Raw genomic sequence first — 13,939 nt, 5'->3', positions numbered from 1 at the left:
TAGAAAATAATGAGTTGTTTCATCAGCAATTAAGACTTCAGATTTTTGTAAAGACTATTCACATCTTAATGCATCAATAGGCTTTTCCTGACCTTCACATTTCTTTTTCTTCACCGATTTCAATCTCCTGGATCAGTGATGAATAGGAAGATGCCATCAGCAGGTCTTCGCAACCGCTGTTGATAAGTAGGCTATGTAAAAGCTCTATAAGGAGGAAAAAATCCTCAGTTTCCTTATTAATAATAAATTCCCATCTGCTTCTGTCAAATGTTTTTTGTTGTGATCTACACTTCTTGGTAGATGCAGCAGACTTATGGGTGAAGAAGAGCATAAGGTCTTGAAAGAGTCTGGTAAGATCTTCATGCAGCAGTTGAGGATGAAACAAGGATGTTTCGCATTCCACTTGTGGTTAACTGCTGAATTACTGCTTTGTGATCCTATGACATTCTAAATATGAACACTGATTTCTAGAATTAGAAAAGATTGGATCAAAGTAGGAAAGTGGAGATTTTCATGACATCAGTATGTTATTACATCTTTCTAAAACATAAATATGAAACTGGAGAATAAATGTCATCTAAACTTTTGCAAGCAAAATCAAGCCAGCCAATTGCTTATTTTCTTTGTCATAATTATTGCAGCACGCTGTTATACATTGTTGAAGTGACATTAATAACAGATAAAAATCCTGTGATTTAAATATTGTTAATTTGTGTTTTTTCTTTACGGTCAAGAGACTGTAAAAAAAAAAAAATAAATAAAAAAAATAAAAGGCAGCAAGAAACTTGTAGAAATTTCAGATCACTTTGGCAAAGACCACACCAAGATATTACTAGTGAGACCAAAACTTGCAGCTGCATGTAACTTCCTGAATTACTCATTTTGTCAGTTCAGCACAGCATTTTTATAAATGCTGGCATTCATTTATCAAATCCGTATCTGGTCATCTCTCTGAGTTTAGTTTTCTTTTGTGCTGTGCATGTCAGGATTGACATGAAAAGAGCTGTGAAATCACCTTCTCTGTATAGACTCTTGCATTATGCACCCAAGGATAGCAGAAGGTTTTTAAGAGCTTTGTCAACATCTGTAAAATCAGTGTGCCTTAATACTGAAAATACTGAACAATGCAACTACAGGTGCTAGTGCAGGCAGTGGGGTTATGTAGACAAAAAGCAACTAACTTTAGATTTCTTATGAGAGTGGAAGCAGTAGAACACTTCGTCTAATAGCTTTAGTCCCAATGCATTGAGCTTTTTTTTTTTCTTTGAGCTTACGCTTTTTAAAGTACTGATTCTGATATAGTTCATTGCTCCTCTCACAGCAGTAATAACCCTGGGAAGTAGAGCTGGTATAGGAAGAGCTGAAAAAAAAATGTACCAAGAGCAGAAGTGTATGGAACAATAGATTTATTTTTCTATTTATAGAAATGGAATTAAGAAAGGCTAATATAAATCAAAGCTAAAGCTACTGTCTAAATACTAATCTCTATGATTCTATTAAGCAATTTACTGAAGCTTGGCATGTATTGTGTGAAAACAAGCACCATCTAAGTAAGTTAGGAGAATGGAGACTGTGCTGCTTCAATGTAGGTAATATTTGAGTCATATGAACATGTTTGAAAGCCCGTAATAACCCAGGTCATTTATATAGCCTGTCTCAGATATCGTGCAAGTATCAGGAGAGATGGACCGTAATAAAATTCTTTTTGCTATTTGCTTCTCACAGTCTTCTGTGAATAAATCTGTAATTCTCTCTTTGCTGTGTTTTCATAACTACCAATCTGTAATTTGGATGCTGCTGTGCTTTTTAAAATGAATCATCTTCTACCAAATTTTGATAAGAATATTCTTGTGAAGACTGAACCAGTTCCTGTCTTTCCCACTTAAGAAGGTCCTTGACATAACAGAAGGTCCTTGACATAAAGATGCTGTGAATGTGGAGGAGTTAGGGACGCCTAGGGGGTTATGGCCTTCCTTCCTGGTCTTCAGAAGACTGGGCAGGGTTGTGTGGGGGCCATTGTCGTGTTAAAGTTTTACTTTAATTTGCTTAAAAAAAGGAAAGAAAGTGTATTTTAAAGCTTCTAAATAGCATAACCCCAGAAGAGAGGACGTTCTCTTACTTTGCTTCCATTCCAGAATGATGTATTCACATGAATACACAGGTGGAGAACTTCTGGTGTTTATTTGCCCCATGGCAGATTTCTGCCAGTCTCACAAGCATAAGAATGCTAGAAGTAAAAACCACAAACACTTTGTGCATCAAGTTGCCAGTTCTAAATTCTCAGTGCTCTGGTGATTTTATTTGCTTTCCTCAAAAGCTGCATAGTAGCAGTAAATTTGAGCTACAGCCGTGGAGTTTACACCTCAGTTTAAAAGAAAGAAAGAAGTCTGTGACAAAATGAGAGCATGCATTTAAGCACTTATCATGGAGTAAACTAGCATGAATTTAAAACACAGTATAGCTTCTCCGTGTATTCTCGCTGGACGTGTCCTCGTGCCATTACTGTAATGTAAAATAGAAAAGTGTTGGTGAAGAAATAGACCTTTGTCTCCCTTTGCCTAGACCCGTTTCTGGTAATATAATATTTAGTCTTCTCAGAAATAAGACTATTGAAGCAATAGACAAATCATAACTTACTTTTACTATCTCTGAAAATGACACCATCAGATGGTGACTTTTGTTGTAGTGTTCCCATTAGGGGGCAATGTTATTCCTTGGTTACCCAAGGTTTAGAAACAAGCATGGCTGTGCTACATTGACTTAGAGAATATCTTAATATTTTTAAGTCAAGACAAAATATATTTTGAAAAAGGTCACCATATCTTACTACGTACTACCTAGCTTTACATTTACATCCTGTATGTGTCTTGTAAAGCAGTGACAGCTGCCTTCATCACCCACAAAAATACTATTTTACAAGACTGCTAACGTGAATTCTTCTGTTCAGGTTCAATTATGTTAAAATGTGTTTTGACTCCAAAAAAGGTTGCATACTTGGAGGTTACAAATAGATTCTTTAGTGCTAGGATTTGATGCTTGCTTGCTTCATTTTGTATTAATAAAGTCTCAGGAAAATAGCTATCAAAGGAACAGAGGGTTAATTAATTATGCTAAGCTTTTTTTTTTGCATAGTTGCCCATTTCTGTTTGAAGCTAGGAGTGGTTCAGAAAAAGCTGACATTCTATTTAGTAGCGGAGGGGCAAGAGGGAAGGAGTGGATGCTTGCATGGCTCTCATTCTAAACAAAAATAAATGAAGCAGTATGATTTTATGAAACATTGGTATATTTTCAGGCTTTTGAAGCCTGTCAGCAAAGCAATGTTTTGCTAGAATCTCTTGCCAGGAGAAAAGATGACTTATTTTGTCCTCATTGACTGTTTTTATTCAGAAAGCAGGTGACAGCAATCAATTCCAGTGCCATCTACATCTCCAATTATTATACATACCCCAGGAGCTAATTACAGCCCTCAGGCTCTGATAGTCAGCTGACTTCATCATGCGACTTTTTTGGCCACTGCGTACCTCTGAGTAATTGTCTATTTATGGAAAATAAATTAATAGCTGCTATTTCTACATAAAAGAGAGGACCTGTGAGTGAATGTGTAGGTTGAGCAAGTGGGTTGTAGAGATGGGAGAGAGATTAAGAGTAGGAGGTGAAGGGATCAGTTGAAAGAGTAAGAGCCTTAAAGAAAGAAAGGGAAAAAGGGGGGTAGGGAGCAAGATATCAAGGAAAGAAGTTAAAATAAAAGGGGGGGGGGAAGGAAGCAGTCTCTCAGAAAAGTGAACAGGAGAAACAAAAAGCAAGACATACTGTGACAGGAGTTTAAAAACAAAAAAAAAAAAGAGCGAAAGCATGGGAAATAATATTTTGAAATATGACTTCAGTAAAATCTAAAGATTTATTTTGCCCAGACTTTAACTGTATAATAAACACAGAAAAAGAATTGATGTCTGACATTCTTATTGTACATACCTCTCTGAAAATCCTTTCTACGTAGATTGTGCCTGCATCTTGGCTTGCTTAAGGAAGAAAGGATCGGATCGGATCTGTACTTGTGTTGATTGTAGAGGAAATGAGAATTTTCATTTTTACTTTCTCTTCATAGAGAAATGAAAGCTGTGCATTTTAATACAGGCAATAATGTGCAACATGTTACTGCAATAATGTGTATGAATTATAAACTAAGCTTCTTTCATTCAAAAGGGTCTGGAAGTGTTTTACAAATGATATTTTTTCTCAATCGTTGTACAGATGTTTTAAAATTGATTCTTATCAGCAAACTTTGTCTGAAGGTTGTACAGACAAATCTCTGCCATTATGAAGACCACTGCTGCCTAAGCATTGCTATGGTGTGGTCAGAAAATCTGTTTGTTTCTCTTCCGAAAGTTATCAACAAAATAACCTCATGAAGACAGAATAATAAAACCTTTTAAGAATGAAGGGCTGGAGTGTTCCTGCTACAGGGCAGCACTTCCAGAAACCTTAGGTTAATTTCAGGTATGTTCAAGACAGAAATTCTATATGAGTGAGGAATAAAAGCTTTGTGTTAGAAATATATCAGGATCCTTTTAAAACATAAACACTGGTAGCTGAATGTAAAATACTTTATATTATTGTATATAATAATCAGCAATTTCTTTTCCAATTTTCAGATCAGCTCTTCCATGTGTTGGCCATGCACATGCGCCTCTACAGTATTGACTCTGCATACAATCCCTGGAGGAAACTAACCCAGACAATGCAGGACAAAAATCCAGAGTAAGTATTTTAAGTTACCAAATAACAGGTTTACCTTGTTAACAAAACATTCTAGAGGGATTGTTAGTAATGTTCTGTCTTAAATTCTATTCTTTGTGAGGTAGGCTTATGAACTTAACATCTAAAAATTGTGTGTATTTATTTGTAAAAATCTTAGATTTTGTTTTACCTGAAATTTGGCCACGCTGCAGTTTGGAGTTAAAGCTTAAATATACCACTCTGAAGCTTAGGCACATGCAAATTTCATGGTATTGGGTAAGTAGATTGTTGCAATAATTTGTATGGATGCTAGACAAAATTTAAATCAAGAGTCAATTCGTAAAGCTGTTACAGAAATAACATAAGTAGGCTGAATACTTATGAGAAGTAATACAAGTCCAAGCTAAAAGTTTCATCACACTTCTTATTTTAAACAAGTTATTTACCTGAGTCTGCTTTTATAACGTTAACCTTGTATATACAGCTGTACAAGGATTAACAGTATAATACATGGAGTTAGGTATTTGTGTTATGCAAGGACTTGTCTCCATACGTGACTTAAGACTCTTTACTTATCAGATTCTACCTTGACAGGGAGCAGAAAAGTCATGTATTACTACTTTTTTTTCTTGCCTAAAACCAGATTAATATTTTTAGAACTCTTGCTTTAGCAGGTAGTTAACATCATAAGAGGAAAACAGTGCCCATGTGTAATTTTATTTTATTTTTCTTTCTGGCACCTTGAGCAACTTCTTCAGAGCTAAGGTCTCCATTTTGTACTTTGAAATAAAATTGAAAGGAATGTATTTTTAGTTTCTGTCCAGTTGCATATTTGTCAGTGTGCTTCAAAAGCATGGTGAGATTTCAAAAATTAATCTAAAATAATGCCACAATCCTAATCTGCAAACTAGGAAAAAATTATCAAAACGTTTGTGCTTGCTTTCAGTTTTACTAGTTTTTACTGTTTGTCTTCTTGGACCCCAGCCTTTGTTTTGCTGTCAGTGTTAGATTGTTGCAGTAATTAGATTAGATTAACAGATTAAATCTATAATCTCTTAACAAAACATTAAGAATTTTGTAACTGGAAAACCTATTTTATTCAGCATGCATTCAAGCTTCTTTGCAAGTTTGTTTTCATGTGATTCTGCCCTGACCTAGATTGAGCAATGGTTAATAAATTTGGAGTACGGTTGACTGAGTTATGACTAAGATCATGTTGGTAGGTTGTGGGACTGCTCTATGCACTTCTCATGTTGGTATTTGAAGAGCTTGCTGGCTTTGGAAGCAGCTATTAACAGAGGGGCTGATTTTTTTATGCACATCTTCCAAAATGCAGCAACTTTCTTCACTAACAGAGACTTGGTGGAATTCACACATGGGTTTTATCAAGGTTAGGTTGTTGCAAGCTGAATTTAGTTAGAGTAGTCTGTGTTTTGAATCACTTAGAAATGATTGGTACCATAGAGCATAATGGCATTATTAACGGAGGTGTTGCATGTTGAAAATGCATTTGAGCAGTTCTCTTGTTTTCTGTGCTGTTTTTTCAGAAGATGTCTTCATAGCCTTGTAGATGCTGGTTTGGCACTATCAAGTCTTAAATGGTTTAGGAAGCTATAAGGAAGCTATAATGGCTTAGGAAGCTGAGAGATCATCTGTTTTGCCATGAAATAGTTACTGTTCAGATGTACGGATGCAATCAAACTGGAATTTTGCTGTTCACCTCTTGGAATGTTTTACCTCCCTTAGTCTGCAGGCCCCAGAATGCTTGCAGAGGAGGGATATTCACGTGTAATTGGAAACATGTTTTCAATATGTAGATTAAAGCATAAGATGGATATCTGCAATTATATTTTAGAATTTTGAAGTAGTGGTTGCACTTGAAGATGGCATTCCATATGTTTGGTGTGAATGATCTAATTGCACTCTTATTAGTGTCACAGAGCCTTTTGAGAGATCCAGAATAGTGTATTTTTTCCAGATACAGGAAAGAGTATTTGGAGCAAGTAGAAGGTGATACACTGCTGTAAACTGAAGATGATTAAGAGGGTGGTAGAAAAAAAATACCACGGGAGATTTAAAATGTGGACAGCACTGTGCCATTTTGAGGCTAACCAAGTAATATAAATTCTCAGCCTGACCAGTACATAAAACTAAGTATAGACTTGTAGAAAAAATGTCAATGAGAGGAAAAGATCTTTATGATCTGACTGTATTATTGTCATTGATTCCAAACGATATAATGTCAGGAAAGTCACAGGAGCAATGTAAATTTAAACCAAACTCGTTAACTTACTCACCTTGCAGAAAAACCTATATTATCAAGGAGCAGCTTGTGCTTCAACCAAGATTTTCAACTTTTTTAATAAAAAAAAAAACACCTACTAATATGATATGTTTTTCTCTGTAATTTTTACTTAAAATTAATCTCAGTTGAAAGTAATTTTGCAGAGAAGTTAGTTGCATCCTTATTTATTTAGAAAGATAACTTTCAAAGTTAAAAAAAAAGAGAATCTATGAATCTATGAATATAAGTCCTCTTACATTATCGTTTTACCCTTATTTAATTTTAATTACTTTATTTTAAATACATAAATGTTTACAAATAAACCTATCCAGATGTAGAGCTCACATTTTTAGCTTGGTTTTCTACAACCCAGCTATCATTATTCATATATTTATGCCTTTGATTTCATGTCTCTGGGAGAACTCATCAAAGTAATTTGTAAAGACTCACAGAATTGCTGTGCTATACCTTCCAAAGTGTCATCATCCACAACCCTACCTTGATCACTTTGTAGTTGAAAATGGCAGCTGAGAAAAAAGATAGGAAGGAGCTCATGTAGTAACACCAAGGTAAAGTAGAAATAAGGACATCTCTGGACAAGAAGATACTGTATGAAAAAAAGGCTTAACTACTGTTGTTTGAAGGAGGAAAAGGAAAAAAAAAAAAAGGAAAATGTGAAACCTAAACCTGAGGAACTGTCAAACTCTTGAGAATAGATGGCGCTCGTTGGATGTTTCACACAATGGTGTAGTGGATTCTTTCTCCTGTATGGTTCATTCAGTCCAATGTAATATATACTTGGTCCCACAGGCTGTGCTTAAGCAAATTGTTGTATTACAGACAGATCTGGTTTCAGTGGTGATCAAATAAACAATTATTGTGGTGTAAGTGGGGAATAATAGCTTCTGGCAGGGGACAGAGAAGGAGCAGCTGGAGACCATAATTACTAGACCCAGATGTGAATTTAATGGACTAGTCCAAATAGCCTGAATTTCAGGAACGGTAAACATGAGATAAAAGGTTATGCTTTTTTCATTTACATCTCTGATTTTTTTTCCTATGTTGGCAAAAAAATGATTCACTAAAGCATTAAGGGTCTTTGTGGTAGAAGCTGTTGGGAAGTGGGTGGGAACTGCATGATGAATTGAAACACTGAAATATTCTAGGTTATTTTTACTGAAGTGTTTTGTTGTTGTTTTGTTCTAAGCTAGATGGCTTCAGTGATTGCTTGTAGTGTTGTACTGAGGCAATGAACTGCAGGACAGAGATAGGATTGAGCAACTGTGCGTGGGAACCTCAGGAAAGTCACATTGCTATCACAGAAACTGTTGTGAAATGGGAAAAATAAAACTTTTTCTGAAGATAGTCAGAGGGTAGAACGATGGAACAATGGGGTTTAGTTAAGGTTTGTGCAAGAGATAGTATTTACACACATTGCTTGCGACTGCAACAGACTTGCATGTTCTATTCAGTACCCAAAACACCAGTGTCTCAGGGCATGTTATGTCAGTTTCAACAGCAATGCCAGCTTCAAGAGTAATTGCTTTTAGCTGTTTATTCCTTCCCCTAAACTGTAACTCACTACCTTCGGCTGTGCTGATGTAACTTCAGCAGGCTGCATCATGTACAAAGTCAATGAATTAATCTGTTTTTAGAAAGATTATTTTTAATATGCTGGGAGTGGGTGACAGAGGAGTGCTGGGGGCACAGTGGTGAAAGGGAGAATGGGAAATGCCTAATGTTAGTACTGTCAGTGAAATCCCGTGTTGCGTAACGAGAAAAACTGACCTGCTGCAAAATCTGCTGTGACACAAGAACAAATATGAAATTGTGATTATATCCTAGAGTGTAGCCAGAACAAATAATAGAGTTCTCCTTTCTAATTATTAACATCAGTAGCTGTGTATTCCTCTGACCTTTCTGCGGGTTGGGATTTGCAGGCCGTATTTCTCACCATGCAAATACTAAAGAGAATATAAATTTGTCCTCATTGATTAAGCCTTTGTTTATTTGTATCCTTATCCCCGTATCTCAGGTTTTCCATTTCTGACAGTCCTAAGAGGCCTGAAGTTCAAAGCTTCCACTTGGTAAAGTTAGAAATTCAATAAATAATCAGTTGGAGTTAGCATCAAACAAAAATTTTAAGTTTATGTGGCTGAGAGAAGAGGGGAAGGAGGAGGATGTAAGTAGGCAAAGATGCTGCTTGTTTCAAAGTAGAACAGAATTTTCTATTCTATGTATCCATTCCCAAAGAAGTGACTCCCATATAACTTCTATTAGGGAAGAGGATGCTGAATATAGAGGCAGGGTTGCTATGCTCTCAGCTGTTAGGCAGCTTTGACATTGGCACAGAAGGAGGTGCAGCCCAATTACCTTGGACTGGAGGAGAGGTCAGTTCCTCAGAGAAAACCAAGCAATGCATTTTTATTTTGGTATGTTTGTATTTCATTGTGCCGTTCAGTTCCCCACCTCTTCTCTTTTTGTTTTTTTATGGTTACAGATGACAACTACAATACAATTGATTCACTTTATGTTACTTTGGTCCCATATGAAATTTAACTTGCTTCCATTTTATTTGCTGCTTCTGTGGCAGATTTTTTTTGTAAAGTCACACTTATCGAGCTTTCCCATATGCATTGGGGATTATAACAGGATGGATAATTTCCATACTCCAAACAGGTTTTACAAATTCAGTTTCAGTGTCATAATGAAAAAGTTGCTTAGGATTTTAGCAAATGACAGAGCAGTTTTTAAGTGCTTAATAAGCTGCACTGCTTGAAGTACACCGAAGCAGCTTATCTAAAACCTTGACATTTAATGTGGCTTTACTTCTCCAATTTGTATGAAATGAATAAATTTGACAAATTATTCAGTTGTTCCTGCATGTGAAAATGAGTTCATTTATTTTTAATGTTGCTAGTCAATCACAGTGTTCTGTATATAGAAGAATCTTTCCTAATTTTGCCAGAGCTGCTATTTGACCTAATTGTTACATGACAGTTAAATAATATTGATATTGATACGCCTGTAGGTAAATGTGACCAGGATTTAATATCTAGATTTTTGTCTTAACCTTATTCAAAGTTATTTTTTCACAATAATTCATACATAAATTAAAAATCAAAGTTTAGAGGTAATATAAGAGATTGCCCATGGTTACTTAATGATGGTTAGTTTAAAAATCAATGCCATAAATCATAAAATAAAACTAGGTATAGTTAAAAGCAAAATTAGAGAAATTTGGTGAGATTAGCAACTTCAATGCCTGTATCACTTTGAAGAAAAAAAAAAATTATCTTCAAACATCTCCTCAGTTATTCCATTGGCATTTAACAGCCAGCCAACTAGCACCAGGCTATTTGGCACCAAAACTATTTGGCAACGTGAGTAAGAATCCAAACAGCACTTTCTTCTGTGAGGGTTGCAGAGAGGAAAGGTGCTAATGGAGGATGTATATTGCATTTTTGACTTGGCTGTTGAACCTTCTGAGGTGTGTCCTGCAACATTGTTACATCAACTAGAAAGACACTACCTCCTATCTACAAACATACTCTGCTTTTATGACTGTGGTTATAAGGTGATTTTATGACATCAAATGAATCTGAATAGTTTGAAAGTTTGCAGCATCTCTTTATGTGCTTATTTGCTGTCCTAACTCTGTGGGGTTCTTAATGAAGTGTGTAAAATTGGATAACCCCACCTGTGATAGCTGCGTGAATGTTCATTTCCTTACATGAAGAAAAGCAATACCTTTTCTAAGGTCTCACTGTTTTCCAACAGGAACAGTCCCCATAACATTAATGCAGATTGAGGATTAGTTGTTGTTACAACATTTGTGAAATGCCATAGTTTGAAAAAATAAATAAATAAATAATAAAAAAAAATTACTGTGTTACTATGTGTTATATTTTGTTAGTTTAGGACTAAAGCTTTTAAAGTGAAATACTGGACGTTGATTGAGTCTGTATATAGAAATAACTAGGTCAAGCAGTTTTTGACAGTTTTGGAATACTTTAACAAGAATTAGGTACCCAAATGGTAACTTAGTTATGAGTTATTACAATCCATTAGTAACGTTAAATGGTTTTAAGATAAAGATCAATTAGTGATTTGACAGGTGTTTAGCTTCTATAAGCTCAATAACAAATGTAATGCTATTTAACATTTAATGTGTAATAAAACATGAAGAATGATATTGTAATATTAAGTAATCTTCTTTGGGTTTTCTTTCCAGGTTGATAAGCGAAGAGCTACCAGAAGTTCCTGTACTTTACAGAGATGTCTCATCCCTTTTGCTCATCCAGATTTTAACCATGCCTCAACCATTGCACAAAGGTATGTTACAAACGTGTATATTTAAATGATTATTTATATGAGGGTACATTCATGATGATTTCCAGGATGATAAATCATAGCTTGTCTACTGTGTATTCTTAAATAATGTTTCTGCCTTATCTACAGAAGGTGACATTGAACAGAAATTTTTGTTGTTGTTCAACAGGCTTATCTGTGTTCCCTGTCTTCTCACCTTATCAGTCAGTTTATTCAGTAAAGATACAAGAACTGAGCAAAAACTACTGAAGTTGTTTTGCTGAAGAAGTGTCCTTTGTTTGACCTTCATCTCTTTTCCTAAAGGGGTGTCTCAATACTTGGAGTTGAACTGATTGCCTAAGGGTGAAAGCTTGTAATTTAGTTTGACTTTCAGAGTTTAAATTGTAGCAGTTGTGTATAATAGGAGGTCATATATGAAGATAGTAATTGCTGTAATGCAGCAACTACAATAGAGATGGCATATAGAAAAATTTGGAATAAATATTAATTTAAGAACCATATTTTTCATAGCTAAACCCAAAACTTTTAAAACGTAAATTTATTTTTCTGTAATAAAGGAGTAACTGAAACTAGTAGTGCAGCTTACTAGTTGTAAGTATGGTCCAGAAGATGGTAGTTCAGCCCCTCTGAGCTCTGGTTTGATTATTTATAGCTTTACCTTTATTTTAAAAAGAGAACAAACAAGCATCTTAGTACTTCACTGACAATGAACATGTGCTTGGGGGTCTGTTTCACAATTTTGATACCTCATAGGTTTTGCTAATTTCTGAGTAGGTAAATATGGAGACTGTTCTGTTCTTGATGTATATGCCTAATTTACTAAGTTTAACAAAAAATTTGCTTCCACTGAAGAGGTGTTCAGTCCTTACTATTGAATGTTCAAATTCAGCTCAAGCAACTGTGTGTGTGTCTGTTGACATTGTGGGTTGTTTTTTCTTAATTCAGTGTACATATTTATGGATTAAATATGTCCCATCAGTTATTAGAATATGAAAATACTAGGAGAAGTTAAAAAATAAATTAAAAAAAGGAATAGGAAGCATACTGTCAAAAACATACTTTTCTTTAACCAGAATTTTCAAATAAATTAACTTGTGTTCAAAAGAATAAGAGCAGTAAATTAAAGTATAATGAGACTAACTTCTTCTGAAAAATAAGGAAGGTAGAGGTGAAGTCGAAGTACAAATAAGTCTTTTGGTAGTTTATATTCAAGCACTGAAGAATAACATTTATGAAAGTATATCTTTATCATAGGAAAGACAGCATTCAGCTAATAATAGTAAGGCATCCTGTGGAGAATTCCGTAAAATACCACACATCAGTAGCACATTTTGATTGTGCTCTTAGCTTTAGTATGAGTTGCATTTGAAAGGAAAAAGGCAAGTGGCAGGAAGATGATGAATGTAACCACTCCAAATCTACAAAGCATTAAATTGGAAATAAATAGCCATTTATCTTTCTAATTTTTGTTTAATCAAAACAGTTAGGCAGAAGGAAGAGAAAGTATTTCATAATGCTCTGTCCTGAGGTGTAGAATGCAGTTCAGAAAAACAGGTAATAACATATTTGTTCAGAACTTTTGTAATGAGTGCGTAGGTCACAGAGTTGAATGCCAATATCATTAATCCTTGGTAGAGAGCTCATGCATGAAAAGGTAAAATGTCTTGTGCAGGGTCGTGTGGCAGGTCAGTGATGGGGTGAAAAAACCCGTACGTTTGACCCTGCTGCTTCCTGAATGTTCTTTGCTGTTTTGGAGTGATTGCAGGGCCCGGGAGCTGTGGACTTGACTGACATCAGTGTTCAGACAGGGTTGATGCTTGTGTGCCCTGACAGATGATTTCCAGTAGCAGTAGACTTAAATACATAGCAGAAGAGATGGTGCTGCAGTGTGGTGAAGAACTTCCCAGTAATGGTGATTCTGTAGGGTTTAGAATCAATGAAAGATTTCCTTTCTCTTTTAGCGTCGACGCTATTTTCTAATGGTACTGGTTTTGTAGTACCATTTATTAGGTTTGTTGCTGTGTTCAGAGAAACAATATTTGCATCCTTACAGGAAACTAAAACTAAAGTATTAAATCATCTTTCTATTCATACTCAAAATCCTTTTTGTTTATACTGTGTTTTTAAAACAGAGAAATAAACAAACTAGTGTCCTGTAAGGAAGGACCCAAACTTCATCTTTTGCCCTTTAGATACAGCATGGGGAATTGTGTTAACTACCCTGTTAACTTGTGAATAGGTGTTGGTGTCTTTTTCAATCTGACATCGATTAAAGCAATAAAAATGCCATTACTGTTCAGCCTCTTCATTCGGAGAAGAAAATTGTTCAGAATTCATCACAAAGAACACTACAAACTAAATCTTTTTTTTACAGGAGAAACTTTGTGGTGGAGGTCAGAGCATTTACGAGTAGTTAGCAGATTTTTTTAAAGAACGAATGAAGAAGATAGTGTACCTCCTTTGTAGAGTAATCAGCAAAATAACCACTGTGTTTAAGATACTAAAACAATTTGTGATTTTTTTTTTTTAGAATTTGACACTAGAACATCGGTGTAGCTTTTATAGGCTTCACATGCTCAGCATTTT

The 13,939-nt window shown here is 35.3% G+C and overlaps 1 protein-coding gene across 6 annotated transcripts in view; it reads left to right on the top strand.

The window, feature by feature from the left end:
- UBR3 (ubiquitin protein ligase E3 component n-recognin 3) overlaps positions 1–13,939 on the top strand; it is a 105,572-nt gene that overhangs the window by 76,562 nt on the left and 15,071 nt on the right. For all 6 annotated transcript variants that reach the window (XM_066999516.1, XM_066999513.1, XM_066999512.1 and 3 more), the window contains 2 exons: positions 4,653–4,758; positions 11,256–11,356. In XM_066999516.1, the coding sequence (XP_066855617.1) occupies positions 4,653–4,758; positions 11,256–11,356 (207 nt within the window). The remainder of the gene's footprint in view (positions 1–4,652; positions 4,759–11,255; positions 11,357–13,939) is intronic.

The sequence above is a fragment of the Anser cygnoides genome, chromosome 6, assembly GCF_040182565.1.
Source record: "Anser cygnoides isolate HZ-2024a breed goose chromosome 6, Taihu_goose_T2T_genome, whole genome shotgun sequence".
In the NCBI taxonomy this organism is placed as follows: domain Eukaryota; kingdom Metazoa; phylum Chordata; class Aves; order Anseriformes; family Anatidae; genus Anser; species Anser cygnoides.
Note: the sequence above shows the minus strand (reverse complement) of the source record. Positions and strands in the feature narration are given on the sequence as shown.